Raw genomic sequence first — 21,223 nt, 5'->3', positions numbered from 1 at the left:
ATTTTAGCTGACACAGCTTGAGCAGTGGGTAGTTGCACTAGATAATCTCAAGAGGCCTCTTCCAACCGGAACAAATCTCTGATACTGTGATCTGGCTTGTTTTCTGCATCTACATATACAATACTTCTCCTATGTGAAGATATACTTAATCTATTTATTATATTTCTATCTATTTTCATTCCTTTATTTCATTCTTGCATTGCCTTATTTTGTTCTTCTCTTTTCAGACTTTATGTCCTTGGAAGTGTCAAATTAACTTTAGTTGCCCATACTTTGCATTATAGTCTGTTAAAAATGTGGCTACAGTTCAAGAAGTATCACTAAAAATACTGTGGGTTTTTTTGCTCCTAGCAATGGTGCATGCTCCTAGAACATAAAAGTTTAGCTTTACTCAAACTTCTGCATTTGAGTGCACCCTGCTGGTTTTCTCTGTGCTATAAAGAGGGGAATTTTCTTATCTAAATATTACATTCATATGGTTCAGTTTCTTCAGTCTGAATCTAGTGGCAAAAAGTCTTTTCATAGAACGAACCTTCACAGAAAATTGTGGAATAGCTTATTAGTCTCAGTTATGGCTAGTGTAATTTCATATATCTTACTGTGCATAAGGATTAATATGTTTTGACAAATTTTAAAGCATTATGCTTCATAATGAATGAAATCAGATCAGGCATATATGATATGGTCACTGAAGTACTGAGATTGCTGAGTTAAACTGCAGTTACTTTGAGAATATCTAGATGTTATAAAAAAGTAAAAGACTTTTTGGTATTAGAAATACATCTAATCAAGCATCTTTAAATTTACATCTTACAGGCACAATATATATTTTTGCATCAATGCGTATTGGATCTGTTGACAAGCAAGGGAAGTAGTCAGCCCATATGTTTTGTAAATTATTCAGCACTGCAAAAGATGGACTCTCTGGATGCCATGGAAGGTAAGGAGATACAAACTGTCTCAAAATCATTTTTTCATAGACTTTTCCAGATTAAGAAGCAGGAAAAAAGTACTTTGACATCCATTTTTTGGCTTCAAAAATGTAAATTTCTAACATTTTGCTGCTCTTTAGTCTTCCTCATAGTAATAGCCATTGTTCAATCTTTCCACTTCTTTTTCCCTGCAAGATCTTTTAAATTCAGCCAAAAATAGTTATCTGCCGTTAGTTACTACTTGTTTACAATGTAGGTTAATGTAATGTATCTGTTTCTTTTGTAGGTGATGTGGAGCTTGAATGGGAAGAAACTACCATGTAAATACTAAGAGTAAACATGAAAGAAAATGAGATTTTGAAAATTAGTCATATTTTTCTAAGCACAGGGGCCAAAGTGAATTCCCCTATTTTGATGATTAAAGCAAACGCAGATGATCAAAGCATCTTCTCTTCTATCAATGTGCCTTCATAAGTTGAAGTATTTTATTCAGAACACTGAGCAATAATGATTAGGAGTACTCTTGCACAGACTGCACTTCTGGTGTTATATGAATAGTGCACTCAGTATGTATAAAGTGTGTTTGAACATATTCCTTTTTTTCTGATTATCTTTGTAAAAGAAAAATGAGCCAAATAAGATGTAAAAATATCATATTCCCGTTGAACTTTTTTTGGTGTGAATTTGATGTGTTCTGCATGTTTTGGTTTTAAGTAAAAGCTACAGTTTCTTGAATCATTCTTGCTAGATTGGCTTCAGTGTTGTCAGCTCTTGCAGATTAATTCCAATACCATCATAATGATCTTTACATAACTGTATGCTCTGGTGTTTTGAATATTTTTTTTACAAGTGGTAGCATATCAGCTCATGATCCTGAACAGCTGAAGAGTCACCTTCTGACATGGAAAGGATTATTCAACTCTTACACAGCACACAGTAGCTCTTCAGGGACACTTGGGGCTATTTAAGCTATTTAATAATCAGCAGGTTGTTTTTTTAAATATATAATGGTGATTGCATATGTTCGATGCAGAAGAAAGTATTTAACATTCCTGCTACTTTTTCAAACAGATAAAACAAAGTAAAACTATAAATCTATTATCTATTACAAAGAATTTTAGATTGACTTATGTAAAAGAATGTCTAGAATTCATTCACATTTCTTGAATATAATACTATTCAGTATTTCAAAAGATTGCTCAAAATGTAATGTCAAGATATTTTATGACAGTGTTGTCAAGTAAAAATGTTCTTGCTCCTTCCTCAGGCTTGGCATCACTGTAGACACTGAAAATTATGGGAACTAATATTTGGAGATTTAATAAAAGGAAACATCTTCCACTTCCACTAATGATGATGATTATTATTATTATTATTTATTATTATTGGAAAGAGATCTGAAACAGGAATGAGAGAAGCGGGAGCTCTTATCAGAGAAGCAGAGCAAAAATATGTAGAGTAGGAAGACTAGAGAGATAATTAAACTGTGTGCCCTAGTTTTGCATGGAAGTGACAGTATTCAATTGATATTAGTGGGGGGAAGGGTTGATTGCTAAGTTTTTCTCTGTGTAAAGAAATGTATCATCATTCTGAATAACACTGAAACTGTGACCTTAATCTGAGTGCAAAACATAATAGCAAAAAGACTTCAGAGCTGCCATCTTATATTATGTTTAGACAGAAAAAATCAAAGATGCCTTATTGAGGCATCAAGCTAAGAGAAGTCAGGAAAAACCTCTTTAGAACCTTGAAATATGTATGTGAGGAGCTGTGTTTGCATGCACACACTCTGAACGGAAGAGTAAATGAACAAATCTTTCCATTTCTTGACTGTAGCTACCAGATGAAAATGGTATGCAATGTGTAACCTGATACTTTTCAGAAGAAAACGATAGTAGGTGTTTTTAGAAGCTGGCGAGATTGGTACAGTGAAGACCCTTTGTAATTTAACAGAAAGTGCTAAATATCTAGAACGAAAATCAAAAGACAGTGTTTAAGGAGGTGGAAGTGGTCTACGAAGATATTTGGGCAATCTGTCTTTTAGGAAGATTGACGGTATTGTAAACATCACCTGTCAAGCTAAAAAGTAAACAATGCCTTTTAAAGCTGGATAGAGCAAGAGAGAGGTGATGTCCACAGCTGTTCAAGTCTCTGGCAAAGCATTCGGAGCTCTAGTTTCATTTGGCTCCTATGAAACACGTGTTCTTCATTTATTATACATGTACTTTAGAGTATTCTGACAAATTGCTTATAGGGACTTACAGATGTTTTTCATCATTTGTAGTTGTACTTGGTAGCAGTACATGCTATGATAAATTTACACTATAGAGTCATAATCTTTCATAATTTTATATCCACAATAGTGGAATATCTGTATGTGTGTCATTTCTCTTTTGATTGGAGGAAAAATCTAGGAAGCCTTATGCAATTTACAGTTGAGCTCCAGAAGTTTCAAATGTGCTTAAGTGTTTTCTGTTTTTTATAAAATACTTAATGATGAAGACTCCTGTATACTCCTTTAGGGAACCTACCTGTGGTCAGACATTGCACTTGGTAGTCTGGTAGTCTGACAACTTAGTAAGAGACTAGAAAATGTGTGTTTCTTTGCTGTAGAGGCAAAGCAAAAGCTGAAAAGTAATTCAAGTAGTTTACTGTACCATTTGATGTAAGCAATCTCGTGTGTTCTACCTTGATACATTTTGCATTGTCTTCAGGGTAAAAGACAATATTCAGCATAAAGTGGCCACAACTCATAAGATATATGGTCAGGGAAAGAAATATCTCCAAGCAACTCTCTCCAAGAATTGGTTTTCAGTATAAACATAGCAGTAGTTCACTGACCTTCTTGTGTGTCTGCCAATACTTTACAGGGGTAGGAGAGCATCTATATATCAGAAAATTCCTCCAGACCTTGGTGCAGTCATGAAGAAAGAATTTCCACAGTCTCTTGTCTTTCATCCCTCCTCCTTCCCTTATGCAATGACAGCTATGGTGGTTCTACTGACAGCACTGTAGAGCTGGAGGCAAGCAATTTCTCTTTTGAGAGTATGGGTATATAAATAAAGCAGCACACCAATTGATTTTTAATATCATCACTCGATTTTCTACAAATTCTTGGCATTACTATTATATCAAGAGTGTACTCTATCAAAATTAGAAAAGGAATAAATAAAAATTGGAGAAAAATTCAGAAATTCTGTAGGATGATTCAGAGATTCTCTAGGATTGTTGCAATTGTATTGAAACTAAGTCATACTGTATTAAATTATCTGGCAACATCTAGAGACTGATATATCTCCATACACAGAAGAAGCAGTGTTAATATATGTATTTATAGCCAGTTCTGCTGGACATCATTACGAGAGGCTACTGTCAGTGTCCTTAAAAACTAATCTGTTCTGTTCACAAAGGTAACAGAAAGACAGCAGAACATCACATTCATGTTGAATTTTAATCACTTCTTATATTGTTAAAAGAGCTGATAGAAATAATTGTGCAAAGTTGTGATTTTACTGTATATATGGAGCTATTCAGTAATTTAAATTCATAACATTATGTGAAAGATTAATAACATGAATTAATCTGTGTAAAACCCTCTGTGTACTGCTGTAATACAGAGTATGCTCATAAGCAGTTGCTAAGATAAAGCAGGAAAGAGTAATGAGTCAATCATATTTTATACTAAGGTAACAAGACAGGGAGATTTCTTGGTTGAATACAGAAATCACAAAGCATCCTAGATCTGAACACGAATTTGCAGAGATTCAGGACACAGAGTCCTGCAAAATCTGTAAACAGAAAAGATTTTCTCTGAAAATATTTTGACAGCAAGTTACAACAAAATTTGAGATGTACCTGTTTCAGAGGGTATTACATGTGTGTTATAACACAACATCATTGTCTATCCATGGAAACAAATGATAAAAATAGATACAAATTAATTTCTATTTTAAGACCTATGAAAAGTAACCAGTTAGCTCTCCGGTTTAGAGGATATGCATATGATAATAATAAATTCAGGGTTGTTTTATAATTAAGCTACATGCCCATTCAGTGCTGAAAAAATCTGTAATGCCTTGAGTACAGTCAACTGTAACTGGAAACCACTGACACATAGTGCTGAACATGTCTTTGTCGATTTTGATTTTAAGGAAAATGTGATCCACTGTTTCAACCACTTCTCTGTGACTGTTGTGTCACCACTCTATGTATGGTGTTGAAAAGACAAGTCCTCTCAACATCGTTCTCCATGGTTTATTCTCTTTTCTAATTCTGTATTGCTTGTCTATATGTGATTATACTAGAAGAAATTGTAAACAGTAATATGGATCCTCTGAATTCAAATACTGCAGGCATGATCTACAGGTGTGTAGTGGTCTTACTTCAAAATGTTTCTCTATCTCCTTCCCATGAGTTGATTTCCAAATGACATCATAGAATATCAGCTGCATTTTTGGGCTGACTGTTGTTCAGTACATTTTCTGCCCTGTCCTATCTGTGGCTACAATTATGAGGTATGAGGCAAGTGCAAACCTGCTTTTGTTGTCTGTGGTCTCAGAGCTGAACTGTGGTATCAGTTGCATATCTTTGCAGCACTGGCACTGTATGCAATTGTAAGGGTAAGCTGGCTTCCTATCCAGGAGTCCCCCTTACTGCTATAAGAAATTCTGGTATAAATTTTAGCACTGGTCATTGTTCAGTGACAGCTGAAAAAAGTGTTTGATGTTTTCCATGGCCATTCTCTTCTCCCAATTACTTTTCCCAAACAATGCTGACCTAATTCTTATTTTAATTATTTATTCTGACAACTCCCTTATCATGTAGGCCCTTTTTTAGATTCTACTATGTAAAGAAACATGAAAATCAATGGCTTTTCAGCACTGAGTAACAGTGTATGATACCTTTCACAGATCCAACATCAACAGGCAGTTTGAAATGAAGTTGTGACTCTGTATTTCAGTTGAAAGATAGCATTTAGAAGGTTTCAGATATATTTAGATCATCTTACTCTGCTTGTTGATTAGTGTAACCAGGGTGATCTTTTTGTAGGATGACAGCTGCACCCAGCTATCCACTGTAATCATGAATAAACCATTCCAATACTCTTTACAGTCAATACTGTAAAAGCCGAGAGAAGTTTTACAAGGATGTTCCTGAAATATTTTGCAGGAGATGGAGTTCTGAATGATATAAAAAGAATACTTGGATACTGGAAACCTAATGTGCAACTAAAGCTGTGCCATTCACAGCTGCATTCCATGAAGCCTGCTGAGCAGGGTGTGTGTCGTAGAACACACAAAGAATATTTGGGACAACATAACACAACCTTGAGTACTGCAAGATATGGGGAACTCTTGCCATCCATGCAGAAATGCACTTAAATAAGGTTTACTGTAAAATATTCCTGTCTTACTTGAAAAACATAAGTGCAGGAAACACCTATTATTACAACTGGTAATAACTTGTGATTCAAGTTATTGCTAGGAACCAAAGGAATCTATTTAATCAATTCTTTCACTAACCTTAAATATAGAAACAAATACTTTGACACCACAAGTGTGGAACATGGACAGATAGAATATAGACAAAGATTTTCTTCCACTAACAAAGGCACTAGCAGAACAGTAGTTAAACCTCTATGTCCCACTCTTTTCTTCAGTCTGCTGTATGCATGTGCTCACCAGCTAGGAATAATTTCAGATAAATAGAATTTATTCACTTTTAATTTGATTCATATGTTGGTAATCTCTTTCTCAGAATCCAGCATAAAACAATTACAGAACATTGCTTTTTCATTTATCAGTCTACTGGTTAGATTCACAGTAGCTCCATTTAACTATTTTTCTTACAGAATTTTACTAATTCTCTGTCAATATTACACAGACAAAATACATAGTGTGAATTTGGGTTTGCATATCGTGCACAGAATTCTTCATTGAGCTGCACTAACACAATATTGCACTCCAGGCATGGGCAAGGAATTGACCTGAGGAGACTGGCTGCCTAGCATGTAATCTTACTCCTTTTTGAGAACAGGATAGTTATCTGACTGTCCCAGTCAGGGAGTCCAGAAAATGTTTCCAAAGCTGTCTGACATTTATATGTAGGAGTTTAAACTGTACTTTTCTCTGCTAAGTATGAACTAGAAAAATCAGGACTATTACTGTTGCTGTTAGCAACTCATCTTTGCTGCTTAGGATACCAAGAAGTAAACCTCTTGTTTTACTGGTATTAACAGTGCTTTTAGCTTACAGAGACTTACTTTTGTCTTCTCAATATGCACTTAAAGTTTTCACAAATTTCTGTCTTTTATATCGTTTTTTCTCTCCTTCAGAGTGGGGATTTGGAGATACTGACTTTTGAATAGTTACAGGTTGCCTAACAAATATATTGATCTATCCTGACAAAATAACCATTTGAAGGATGCTTTGATAAAAAATGTTCTATAATAATGGCCAGATTATTGCAATTCCTCAAAAATATACCTATATCCTGTGGGGTGGCCATTATTGTAAGAACTTATCTACTAAACATACTGTACACTAAGAGTGCAGCTGAATGCTCATGAAGGCAGATACATTTATCACTTCTTGATTTTCCCATTCTTTTTGCCCTTCTTTACTGATACTCCTAAGCAGGTATTGGGGAGATATCAGGTCGCTGGTTAATGGAGATTGTGTCAGCTATAGTAACTCTGTTAAAATTTAATGAGACAGACACTCCTCTCCTGCATACTGGTGTGCTCTCTCTGAAACCAGAAGGGATACCTGACATCACTACCAGAGCTAACTGGTAGTCAGAGAAAGATGGGCCTCTCCTAGTGTGGGAGAAAATCTGTTCTTAGAGTCAAGTTTTCATGGACTGTGTATGTCTGAAACAAATCACTTAATTTCCTTGTATCTCAACTCCCTAAGCCCAAAAAATAAAACATAATTTAAAAAAAAAAATTAAAAATTGTATTAAACCTTTTTCCCCCTAACATCTATGTGTCCTATGTATTTGTCTTTGGAAGCTCTGTGGGGAAACCAGTTTTTCCCAAAATGTCTTCGCACACCTTCTATCACAACTAAGAATACCATCAAAGTAATAAATTCTTTCTCCTATAATATCATCCCAAAACAAACTAAAAAATGGCCAGAAGATAGTCAAGAGCCACAATGGATGGCATCTCTGCAACACAGTGCTCATGCTTTGCTTTTCCTTCATGATTTCTTCAGTTCTCTCACCTTGACAGTAAAGAATTCCAGTGGCTTTCCATATGGATCTAAGAGACACTTTGCCAAGAGCTAACTTTATCTTTCTGGAAAGGTTCCAGATGAGCATCTCGGGAGTACAGCAGGTAGTTTTCACACCTGGTCTCTTTTTCAGTCTTTGGGAAAAAAAATCCCCTGGCTCTGTGTCTGGAATAATAGAAAAATTACAATAATTAACTGAAGATGCCAGCATTTTTAATAGCTTGTGATCACTGCTACAATATACCACAGTCACATATTCTTTATCAAGTACGCATACACGGGCAATACTCAAGCTCTTGAAACTAAAAGTACATCCAAACCAGTCAGGTCAGGTATGATTAGCTTGCTTCATGACCATTAAGTCTTGATCTACAAAAGTAATTGGTTCTGATTTAAAATATAAATTTTGGGCTGTCATATTATCTGGTTCTCCAAAACCAGGAAAAATGTTCACCAGTGTCATGTAAGGAGACTTCATGAAACATAAAATTTCTACAGCAGCTGAAAGAGGGAGAATGGTTCCATTGAGAGAAAACTAATAAACAAGTGTCAAAATGGGCAGTTGGTGTCAATTCCAGAAGGATTTAAAAATCAGACATGAGCTTGATAACAATGTATTAATGAAACCAGTGTCTGTAGGAGAACAACCTGGTACTTAGCAAAAATCCATTTTGAACAATATGTTTGACACAGTATGTATTAAAATGTTTAGGAGAAAAGAATACTCTATTAATTAAATACAGAAATACTATATTTCTTTGGTATCCAACATCATATTATGTGTTTTGCTTTTTCCTGACAAAGAAATTCCAAACACAAATCAGAGTTGGCTAAAAAGTTCATCTTTCAAAGATGTAAATCTGTGATAAAGCCTTTATGGTTTTATTTCTAAGAAACTACAAATCAAGTGAAATGAGATTTTCTATTACTATTTTAAAATAATTCTTTATGATCTATGTAGGATATTTTCAATCACATTTAGGAAATTTACAGTATATCCTGTAGAAGAACTATGTATAGTTCTGGAGAAGGACTGCAAGAATAATTTTAGTCTCTGTATTTCAGCAGAGGCTAGCCTTCTGCTGCACACGATTCAAATACAGTTTCCATGCCAAAGAAATATCACATGACTCATGGCAATGAGGGTCTGCTGGCATTGCTGAGTAATCCAAAGCCTGCCCTTGGGAGGAAGTGAGTCAGGGGAAGCTATTGAGGCCAACGTCATCAGAATAGCCCAGACACTCAGCCCAATCCTGTTCCACAATGAAGCAGTGAGATCACCGGGCAATCAATGCAATCTACTGCATGTCAGCCTTTCCACATGTGTGTTCTTCTCCTGCTTCCCTGTGTACCAAAGTTTTGAGCATGCTTCTCTGTGGCCCCCCCCCACCTTTTTTTTATTAGTTTGTTTTTGGTTTTTTTTTTTGTTTTGTTTGTTTGTTTATTTGTTTTTGTCTGAAGGTCAAAGAAAAAGGTATTGAGAAGGAGTAATGACATAAAATAGGAGCTGGGTTATGTTAGAGAATTTCAATGACATTTAAATATTATAGTACTTAACTCTTGGACATCCTGTTGTTCAGCAGAATCCTTAGATGACAGGTAAGTGCTCAAATTCAAAACACATAGAAAAATAGCAACTTAAGAAATGCATTTTCAGAAATTATGAATGAAACTCAAGAAAAAACAAGGACTAATTACACAAAAATTTTACTACATAAAAGTAGCAAAGTGTATGTGTCCACACAGCTCTAGGATTGTCATATCCTCTTGTTAAGGAATCATCCTCTAATTGTGATTCATTTGTTGTGTAATTCGACTGGAATTGTCAATTCTGATTTCCCCTTTTAAAAAAAAAAATCCAGGAATAAATCTCTAGACTTCGGTTTTAAGTACTCAAGTAATACGTAGGAGACACTGATTTACTTTCATCCTCTGCTTGATTCAGAACAGGGAACTGTTTATCCTTGTTTATGACATGTCAGGCAAATATGCTGATCCATGGGCTAAGGTTACCAGGGAATCACATATGCATTTTCTGTCTTATCCTGGCAGTGACATTTCCCAGAATATTCAGGTATTCCTTCAGAAAGCAATGTAGCCTGAGGGGGGCAGGCTCTCACATGAAATGTGGAAGGCAGCTGTTCAAAACCCAAAATACAGTAATAAAAAAATTACAGAAGCCTGGCTGGATCTTCTCCCTTCCTGAAAGAGCACTGATACCTTGACTGCCTTTATTTTTCCACCCCTAATGCTCCTCAGTTATCCCAAACAAGATAGAATTCTTTCTAATAAAGAACAGTGACAACATATTTCATAGCAAAAGAAGGTAAAAAAGGAATCTCACTGTCCCATAGTCTGCATATTTTGTGTGAAGGCAACATCACTCCAAGCAGAGTGATGTATTTTTCCTTTTATCAGGACACCTACTGTCTTATTATAACTAATTGCATGTATTTGTTTCTATCCACATAAACAGGTGCATCAGTTTACTGTTCCTCACTGTTCCTCTTTGCAGTGTTTACTGTTTGCCTGATCACTGCCAGCACTTTCCCTTGACTTTTCTAGTCTCTATATTAGCACAGTCATTCAACATTTACACGATGTTTCTTGCATGTCATCTTTCTTCTTAGCATTCTGTGTTAGCATTCTGTGCTTTCTATAGTTGCACTAGATGTATCAGTTTTGAGATGCAGTCCAGTCCCTGAAAATAGACGAGGAATTGCAGCTAAGTCTTACCAGCGTAGAACAGGAGGCAAGGACTACTTCACGTGCTTCCCTCCTGTTTGTATGTCCTAGTGGGATGTGTGGGGTTCTTCTCTCAACAGCATGACATATATTCATCTTACGACTCACTATAACCATCAGATTCCTTCTTTTGTAGAATTACCACCTAGGTAGTTACTTGGTCTCTATTTCTGCAGTGATCTGTCTTCCCAAAGTGCTTGTTTGTGCCCTTGTCCTCATTGAATTGAAGTCTATTAAAGACCAGATTTCTGATTCATCATGAAAAATTCAAAATCTAGGCATGACCTCCAACAAGCTGACAATTCATGATGTCTCTGTGATATCTGGAAACTTGATAAGCATATCTCTATTTCACCACCTGAGTTATTAATTAAAACAAAAGTTCCCAGAGCAGAAGCCTGGGAAGTCTCTCATTTGAGAGTTGCTCTTTGACAAGTTTCCAAAGTCATCAGGAAACGGCACTGTGATCAGTTGAGGCAATTCTCTAATTATACTGAGGTCAAACCAGTTTTAACATGTAAGTTAATCTAATTATTTTACCTCTTGGTTTTCCTGTCCTGTCCTGACTACTTTTACTTCTGTTATTAGTGCTAATAATTTTGTTAACTGGCTAATTGCACTTCATTTTTTAATCATATCTTGAATTGAGAAAGGCATTAAGCATGGTATCATCCATTAATGACTTTCTCTCTGTTCAGGCTCCCTTAGTTCTCTTGCCATTGCAATCTTTAATAAAAGTTTCTTCTTAATTTTTATGACTCTTGATAATGATTTCTTTATTTGTCCTTCATCTTTCTGATTTTGTCTTAACATGTCTATGCTATCCTTTCTTGCCCAGACTTTTTTCTGACTCTGTTGTTCATGACTGCTCTTCCTCAGCTTTAGAACAGAGTATTACAATAATTTAGACTGGAAAGGACCTATGGAGGTCATCTAACCCAGGTCCAATTTCGAAGTTTGATCAGGTTACTCAGGGTCTTGGTACGTCAAGATGGCCATTTATCTTGTGGCTTCACTAAGAGGTAGTTATAGTCTCATCAAGAATGACATTCTGGTAAGTCCTGAACTGCCACATAAAATACCCCTGACTAAGTTGTGTTCAAGGTCCAATCTAGAAATTGTGTTCTGAGTCCATCTGTTTTAGGTCCTGTCAATATGTCAGAGAGAAAAACATGAAAAATAATGCCCCCAGCTGCTCTGCTGAGCCAATAGTGAGGGATTTCTGCATATATCCAGAAGACAATGTTCAGATACCTCTGGAAATTTAGTGATGAAAAATGTGACACATATTTTCCCAGACATCTCTAAGGTTTTACAGCAAGGCCTGAAATACATGTTATGAGTTTAGGCACTCAAACTGGGGCACAAGCATGTAAATCCCACATGGAATCAGGTCCTTGATGGCATTACTGCTAATTGGCATGTGCTAACCTATGCATTTCCTGATGTCTCTTGGCAGCTCTTAGACCCTTCTCATGGTAAGTCCAAGAAGGATTATCTATCTAGGTTTCCCTTCGCTGGCTTGTCCTTTGGGACTTGATCCTGCAAACCCTATCAGATGTAAGTAATTACAAAAAATACTTTGGGAGGTGAGACAATATTGGGATGTTCAGAAAGGGATTAGATAAATTCATGGACAACATGTGTGTAAACAGATACTTACAGAACTAGGCAGGGATGTGCTCTGGAATACAGAAAGTTGGAAGAGTCACATTTATCCATTAATTACTTCTGTAAGCTCAGTGTGTCAAAGAGCAAGTATGTGGATGAGGGACATAGACAATACATGGCAGGTCTGATGACTGATAGTTGTTAAAGGAAGCCATTTGGTTTAGGTCAATAGTTTCTGTCACATGTTAATTCTTAGGGCAAAAGGAACATAAGGATGGCTGAGATTAACTCAGTCTGTTCCTACTAATACTGCATCGCCCCAGGCACAACAGAATTAAGATCACGAAGATCTGAACTAAAACATAACCAGTTGTGAACCAGTTCTAGTAAACTGGTCAAGAAATGCTATGGACGACAATGAGAACCTCATAAGTCTTATCATGCAATCTCTTTCAAGATTATCTGTAGTGCATTTCTGGTTGTCTTCACCATAGTTCAGCATGACTGCCTGTTGGGATCAGTGATGTGCAATGACAGCTCAAATGAAAATGCTGTTGCTATAACTTGGACTCATCAGACACAAATGAATTCTGTTTTCAGATACTACTAAGTTCCAAACAAATCGCAAAGAATTCACATTTCCACTTCAGATATTTTTGATTAAAATAATCTCAAAGTATTTCAAACCAAATACTATCACAATTAGAAAGCAAATTCCTTGCAAGGGCCTGGTACAGTCGATAAGACCATTCTAGATCATGGTGTACTCAGAATTTTTGGGGCCTTTGAAAATTCACATTAACTAACTAAATTTAGTTTGACTAACTTTAGTCTAATTTATAACTCTCTACATACTGGTGTCAGTTTGAGTTGCAGACATGATTGTTGGTCTGTGCGTGCACGCATGCAGTGCTTGAATTTGCTATAATTAAAGTGACTCAGTGACTTTTTCAGAAATAAAAATACAGTTGCAATTTATTTTTTATTAGATAGCTCATGTTGGTGAGGGAAAAAAGAATTGTTCGATCATTTCAGGTAGTTTCTCTATTGTTCATAAAATTCTTGCCTGAATTTCAGCTTAGGGATGCTGTGAGCATGTATTTATCATCTGTCAGGGGATGTCATATATCTCAAGAAAGTGACATTGCTATTTTCTAGTCTCATATTTTCTCTTCTTACTTCAGATGCATAACTTTACAAGCAGTTTAAAACTTCCCAAAAATGCCAAGCAAGTTCACTATTAACTGAATCCAGCATCAGGACATAATCACAGTACTGAACAGCTGGAATTCTGGAAAATAGTTTATATGAAATGTCACAAAATTCTTGGGACCATGGAAATGTCAAATTTGAGATGCTTGACTGAGAAAGCTCCACAATGAGAGGTGATAGTCTGAGCATCTGCAGACTCTTTATTGTTTATAAACTGTTGCTGCTGCCTGTGTAAAATCAACTTCTGCAAAGACACATCCTCTGCCTCGAAAGACAGCTGAATGTCAGCATCCACGAGGTGTCGATGATGCTTGAGTGTGCTCAAACACTATTTTTCAGCCAATATAATGAATAATACAGTTTGTAAAGACGGTGCCAATTGTGTGATCATTACTAGCTCCTTCTTCCATGAAATACTCAGACCTAGCATCAGCTGGATCAAGACTATGTATATATATATAAAGCATCTTTCTGAAAAATGACTTTTGAATCCAAATGGAGCAACCTGAATGATCCAGAACCATCAGAGGGCTCTTTTCAAAAGCAATTTCAATTAATTATTTATTGGCAATCTTTCTTTGTAGTTCATCATTGACACTGAAATGTTCCATGCTGTTTTCTAATTCTCTTGTAATAATGACAAGTGATTTCCTTGGAAAAAAACTTTATCTAAGGCTTCTCATAATGTCAGTTTCTTTATCATAATATCCTTGAGGGTTAGTACAGTGTGCAGGATGGATTTTGCAGCTTGAAAGATGACAAAAGAAAAGACTGAATCTTCAGGGCCAACTTCTTTCTTACCCATGTCACTGCTGATGATCATTCTTGTAAATATTTCAGAGCCTTTATATTCTTTACTGTGTACTTTCCAAATACGATGAAGTTTTTTTAACATGTTGATAAATACTTGTTTGATACTTGAAGATGAGGAAATTGTAAGGTGATTCTGTTTGATGCTGTTGAGTGGCCTCAATTAACTGTGTAGGAAGAACACTCAGAATCTTTACATTGATTCAAAAAACACTGATGTTGTTCATCACAACCCAAGCAGAAATTGACATAATTTTGTATTGTCCAGTGAATGTTAATTTGGTTTAATTTTCAGTGTTTGCACCATTGACTTTACAGTGATGACCATATTCTTGATTATGATGACCAGTTCCGTTTGATTACTTCTTTTCCTATAGTAGTTTGCTGATGGTAATCAGTTCTGAAACAGAAGTTCTGTCTTGTGTATCTTTCATTTCATTCAACAGGTCCTGATTCCCCAAACAGGACATGGTTTACCGAGGACAGCAATGTAAATGCAAGAAGAAAGCAATCTATGATTAGACTTGTTCCCCACAGACTGCCTCCCTGCTGTAAACACAACTGCCCTCATTACCTCTGGTCACCACTGAATTTGCAACTTGCTAGTTAATACGGCTGCAAATAACCAATTCTGAAAAGAGAGGAAGATAAGGTGCAGGTATGGTATGAATGGTAAATGCCATGAATGGTAAATGCCATGCTTTGAACTCATCTGGTTCTAACTCTTTCCTTTTCATATAACATCTAGTTTCAGAAACCACCCTCAGACACTACTGGAAAGCTAGTGCTGTTTCAGTATGGCTGTCCAACACAAAGTTTTACAATTAATTGTATCCTCATAAAATTATATTTATAATCTATAAGGAATAATCTCATTTAAACACTAAGTTTTTTAGAAGTCCAAAGCACTCAGCAGTCCCCACTGAACAGAACGCAACTAGGCTACTATATATGGACCTATAAAATAAAATTAATTTATTATTTGTCATAAGCCAGCTGGTTTACACTTCACAACAAAAATATTTTCTCACTATATTCTCTGAGTCTAAACATAGCTATAAATTGTCAGTTCTAGTTTCAGAACACAGATCTAAGATTGCTTTTCAGGGTGGGGGGATGTTATGTAATCAAAATAGATTATGTTTCTTTCTTCTGAACTTTTCCTCAGTGTTAAATTACCAAAACATTTCTCCAAAATCATAATCAATACGTTTTCTCTAAAAGTCCACATACTTACATCAATTCAGTTGAAGCCTTATTTGGATGATTTTTGCAGGCATAGAAGGCATCTATCAATCTTTCAATCTGTGCAGTTTCTCTGAAATGCTGTCCAGAGTAGTCTGGTGAAAAACAAAATACAATGAGTTTTGAGCATACTTTTTCGAAGTCTGATTAGAATGAGAAGGGTAAGAGACATTTTTCCATGTAGAATCTCTGAATATTATCCCATTTTTATTCCTGTCTTTGTTTCTATGTGCCAGATGAATTTCACAGTGAAGGAAGAGTATCAGTTCAGCCAAGGTTCTTCCCATGCCTTGAGAAATTTCATGTTCTCTTTTAGGAGAACTGTAGGACTGCTATGTACTTTTGGAACATTTCCAGGCTGTTTTAACATGGTACAGAACTAGTGGTCAGAGCCATTTACTTATTTCAAAAATCTCAAACAATAAATTTGCAGATTTTCCTTTGTGCCATATACCCCATGGCACATTCAAGAAACCATGTTAAAATATCTAGATCCCTGTGTACTTGAAAGAACACATTTTTAAGCCTTCAGAAATATCAAAGCAAATGAAATCTTAATATATAAACATGCAGAAGTTATTAAGTGAAATCATGTGAAATGAAGAACAGAGAGGTGGAGTACAGTATAGATTGCTGTATTTCTTGCAGTGACAGATAACAGGTAACCAGCCTTATATACAAGCATGTACCTTAAATGTCACACAGCTGAATAACTGAATGACCTTCACAGCCAAAAACAGTTTTGCAGCTGTGCAACAGGTTTCGTTAACATCATGATACAATATATGCTGGATTCAAGGTCATAACTGCTATTTAATACAGTGCAAATTTCTTTCCAGATGACTTTATCCCAATAGCTTCTATTTTCCAAAAACAGCAGCTGTATTCCTTTTGAAATCCCATGTAGATAAGATACTTGGGGTTCTGTATGAGTATTTTCTCTAATCCCAGATGCATTATACAGAATTTATGTTTTGTTTGGTTGGTGATCCAGGTTGCCATATTTGAGGGCTCACAGCACTGCAAGTGAAGGAATTAGGAAGACAATTCTGCGTTGAAACCTCTTCAGAGCACCCTGTATTTTCCACTGAAGCATCTGATATTGGCCGTTCTCAGAAAATACAGATAACAGATCTGGTGGACAGCAGTGTGCCACCTCAAGTACTTCATCCCTATGTTTGATGGGAGATAAAACTTTTAGGATTTTTGAGGCATTTTCCAGGTGGAGAACTGTGGTGGGTTGACCTTGGCTGGAAGCCAGGTGCCCGCCCAGCTGCTCTATCACTCCCCTTCCAAGGCAGACAGGGAGGAGAGTAAGGCAGAAAAACAACTCATGGGTTGGCATAATGCAGTTTATTTAAAGCAAAAGCAAGGCAGAAACTTGAGCAAGAAAGCGAAGCAAAACAAAAGATAGCACAGTTTATTCTCTGCTTCCCATGAGCAGTGATGGTCAGTCACTCCCAAGAAGCAGGGCTTCAGCATGCATAATGGTTCCTCAGCAGGCAGCTGTTGGAAACAATGAATCCCTGCCTTCCCTCTCCTTGCCTTAGCTTTTATGTCTGAGCTGACGTCATATGGTCCGGAATATCCCTTTGGTCAGTTTGGGTCAGTTGGCCTACTTGGGTCCCCTCCCAGGATTTTGCCCTCAACTGAGGAAGGAATGTTACAGTGCTGGTGCTGTGCTCAGCAGTAGCCAAAACACTGGTGTGTTATCAACACCCTTCTGGCTACCAATGCATAGCACAGCACTGTGAGGGCTGCTATGGGGAAATGAACTCCAGCTCAGCCAGATCCAATACAACAACTGAACAGGTTATCCCCAGGAAGGGATAGAAGTACATTTGTCTTTCAGTGACTAGAAGAAGCCTGCTGATGCAGAAGATCATAAGTGATGAAAACAGGACCTAAAATATACCAACTAGTTTACCAGTCCAAACAAAGTGGAGATCGTAAGAAGTCAGAATGAATAATCAAAACATTTGATGATCAGTCTATTCTTAAGGGATAAAGAAATGTAGATCTGTGATGACATTATTTTCTTGCTCTAATGCAAAGAAGAGAGGGAGAAGAGAGAATAGAAATAAACATACAAACCTTTTTTCTTTTTTTTCACTGAATCCCAGTAAAACCCAAGGATTATGGATATGCAGCAATCAAAAAACTTGTCAAAATCTACACACAAAAAATAATCTTAATGATGCTTGGAAAGGGAATGGTCACATATCAGACTACCCACAGTACGCTCAAATCAGTCAGGAACATATTTATGGAAATTGGGATGATGCATACATACTTTTCAAAGCTGAGACTGACTCAGCAAAGTCATCTGTTGTACCTAAGAAAGAACTTACAGGACAACACTTGGGACATAGCAATTATCTCTGCTAAAGCAGAAAATGTGCAGGGCAGGAAGACCAACTTTTCTGTGTTTATCATATACTGCAGAAGATTGATGGCATATCACCCAAAGGTCTCAAACAAGTCATAACAAAGTGCATGGCAACAGCTTTATTTGTTCAACTAAGAGCAATGTAGGATCTGGAAAGCAAGTGACAATGATGCCTCATGGAGAACAAAACCTTGAAGTACAAATCATGTAAAACGTACGAAGCAAAATCATGTAAAATTTACAAAGTACAAATCATGGTGAAATCAACATTTCTTCAAAATTATGAGGTAAACTGATCGCCTGCTAAGGCAGCAGAATACTGAAAATGAGCAAATTCTGAAATTAAAGACAACAGGGAAAATATATAAAATCTCATGAGAAAAAAGGAATCCTATAGGTATGACTGCATTATTTCCAATATTGTAGATACATTCTGGAAACAATAATATCTCAGAATATTCCCTTTTTAGTTGCTTCTGCATTTTAAATCCGTGATGGCTTGAAGTAACTGAGGACTGAATTAGTACAGCACCAGGAATTGAGACCAAACAATGCCTGCATTTGACTACAGCTTAACTTTTATCTGAACCTTCCAATGCTGTGTATCTATACTCAAACAGCTTGTTACACTGGCACACTTGTATGTAAGGAGCTAACCAGGAAACCAAAACAATATTTGATAATGGATGATGAAACAGTTGAATACAATTTATGTATAAAAAGCGACCATTCCATGTTTTTGTGATGTGCTGTTTTAATCAATGCCTATGTTATTGCTGAGGAGGGAGTTATCTACATTCATTACCTTCAATGCATCTTCACAGTTTCCACTTCCAAGACACTGTCATCCCAGTCTTCCATGAAGATCCATGGCTCTGCAAAACCCCCTCTTGAGCCCTCAAAAAGTAAGCTGTCATTTTTCCACAACCTGGACACTAAACTCTCTTTCTGTCTATAGACAGCAGGGGTATGATTAGCCTGTGCTGGATGCAGAAACTAGATTTCCACATACTGTTTTCTTCCTTTCACTTGCAGAAGTAAAATGAATACTGTGGTTTAACTTCTGGCCTTTTACTGAGATTAGGCTTAGATGTCACAGTCATCATGTTCTGAAACTACATGCTGTGAAAATACATTTTACACTATCAACAGTTTGTAGTGCAAACACACAAAAATGCTGCAAAAATAGCCTTTCATGTAATTACAAAAACCATGATAACAAAAATATGATTCTACAATACATGATGTGTCTTGTACTCTTGTCACATTTCATGTTCCCCATGTTTTGCCTAATCACAAGCAGAAGACATCTGTCATTACTCCCTTTCTTCCTGCAAGGAATGCCTTCTTGTGGACAGAACCATGGAAAATGCTTATCCCAGCCTGCAATAGTGCAATGGGTTTCTGATAGGCCCTCCCTCCTCCCCAGGAAAATGTCTTGTAGTAAAATAAATGTGTTTGTGCAGTGGTGACTATTTGTCACTGTAGAGCCTGACACAGGCATTAAAGCATCTGCCATTTAGAACTGTGTCTCATAACTGGCCAACATAAGAGCTGCAATGAAATCCTACCTTACCATATTGAACTGGAGAAGTCTGTTTAGTTAGCAAGGTTGCACCTCTCAGATACTAACAGGGCTGTAACCGATATGAGCACTAAAGTCCATATCCAATTAAAGGAAAACAGCAATAATTTGGAACAGCTATACAGTCAAGACCTCTGTGAATAAGAATTTTTAAATCTTCCCCTACAAAGACCATAAAATTATACAGTGTTGTCTTTTCCAAGTTCCTACCTTTCTGGCTTTCCAGCTCCAGAGCATATACTACACCATTCACTGCTCTACTTGCAAAACTTGCTTTTGAGGAATGGTTGCTCCCACATATTTTTGAATTCTCTGAAATATCACATACTTATACACAAGCACTGGCATGCACAGTACACACACACTTTCTCTAGTCAGATCCTAAATCTCCAGTGAGAGTGTCTATGCCAATATGGATATGCAAACAATATAATCTCCTTGGACAAGCAGAATTTGAATATGCTCAAGTAAACAACAGATTCTATGTACGTAAAAGTCAGTTGATAGTCTAACAACATACATAAATTCAAATCAAGAATTAAAGCTGATCTGTGTTATCTATCCCTGCAGACCTCTGTGAAATTCAGACATTTTAAGGCACGAAGAGATAAAGAAATTCAGCTAAGAAGTTCTACTACATACCACAAGCCATGAAGCTTCATATGCTCTGTTCCAGTAGCTGGAATTACGCTTCCATCAATGTCAGAAATGTTCTTTTGCTTAAATTTCCCATAGGTTACTGTCACTTTATGAAGGTCTGATCCCTCACAGAGCCTACACTGTCCAGACTTTCCAGAAAACTCATGGAAAACCTCTAATCTCAGTTCTCCAAACATTTCTGTAATATGTTGTAGATTCAGGAATAGATATGTTCTCTCTAACAGACTACCTATCTTTTGTGCACCAACTCTCCCATTACACATCTCTCAGCCATTGAAAACATCTTTAAAAAGTAGAGGTATCTCAATCCTTCCCATCTGCTTAAAATATTCTTCTGAAGGGAAAGGAGAGATGAAGTTTCTAATACTCCGTTTGCAATCCTTGGCATAATACATTATTTCAGCAGCAAATCATATTTCTCTAGTTCTTCCTGAAGAACAGTGACTATGAATATTAACAGATAATATAGGTGAGCCGGGTACAGATCTGTGGAAGCTGGCAGTGATGAGGACCTAGAAACCCCTTCACGTTTAAAGGTGCCTTCCAGCTTAGCTTCTCCTGAACAGAGTCCAGATGACACACTCTTGAGAGCACCCCGTAAGAAGTATCGGAAGTGCAGTAAGTGCAGGCTAATCAGAGAGTTGCTCCACAAGTGCATTCCTGACAAATTAAAATGAGAATGTAAATACATGCTGGGTGAGTATTTGAGTGCACCTACTGACACACCTTGAGGAACAACAGACAATTAATCCTCTAATAGCTTAGACTGATGTCCTAAGTATGTTACCCCACAGACTGC

At 36.7% G+C, this 21,223-nt stretch overlaps 1 protein-coding gene across 4 annotated transcripts in view; it reads left to right on the top strand.

Annotated features, from left to right (window-relative positions):
* Nucleotides 1–2,299, top strand: part of PTPRQ (protein tyrosine phosphatase receptor type Q) — a 130,265-nt gene extending 127,966 nt beyond the window's left edge. For 3 of the 4 annotated variants that reach the window (XM_051795682.1, XM_051795681.1, XM_051795688.1), the window contains 2 exons: nucleotides 817–940; nucleotides 1,219–2,298. In XM_051795682.1, the coding sequence (XP_051651642.1) occupies nucleotides 817–940; nucleotides 1,219–1,256 (162 nt within the window). In that variant the 3' untranslated portion in view covers nucleotides 1,257–2,298. Of the gene's footprint in view, nucleotides 1–816; nucleotides 941–1,218 lie in introns of all 4 variants that reach the window. The other variant, XM_051795683.1, reaches the window with a different exon arrangement.
* Nucleotides 2,300–21,223: the final 18,924 nt, after the last annotated feature.

This window comes from Manacus candei, unplaced genomic scaffold (assembly GCF_025592945.1).
Source record: "Manacus candei isolate 608988 ecotype Guabito, Panama unplaced genomic scaffold, ASM2559294v1 h1tg000043l, whole genome shotgun sequence".
In the NCBI taxonomy this organism is placed as follows: domain Eukaryota; kingdom Metazoa; phylum Chordata; class Aves; order Passeriformes; family Pipridae; genus Manacus; species Manacus candei.
Note: the sequence above shows the minus strand (reverse complement) of the source record. Positions and strands in the feature narration are given on the sequence as shown.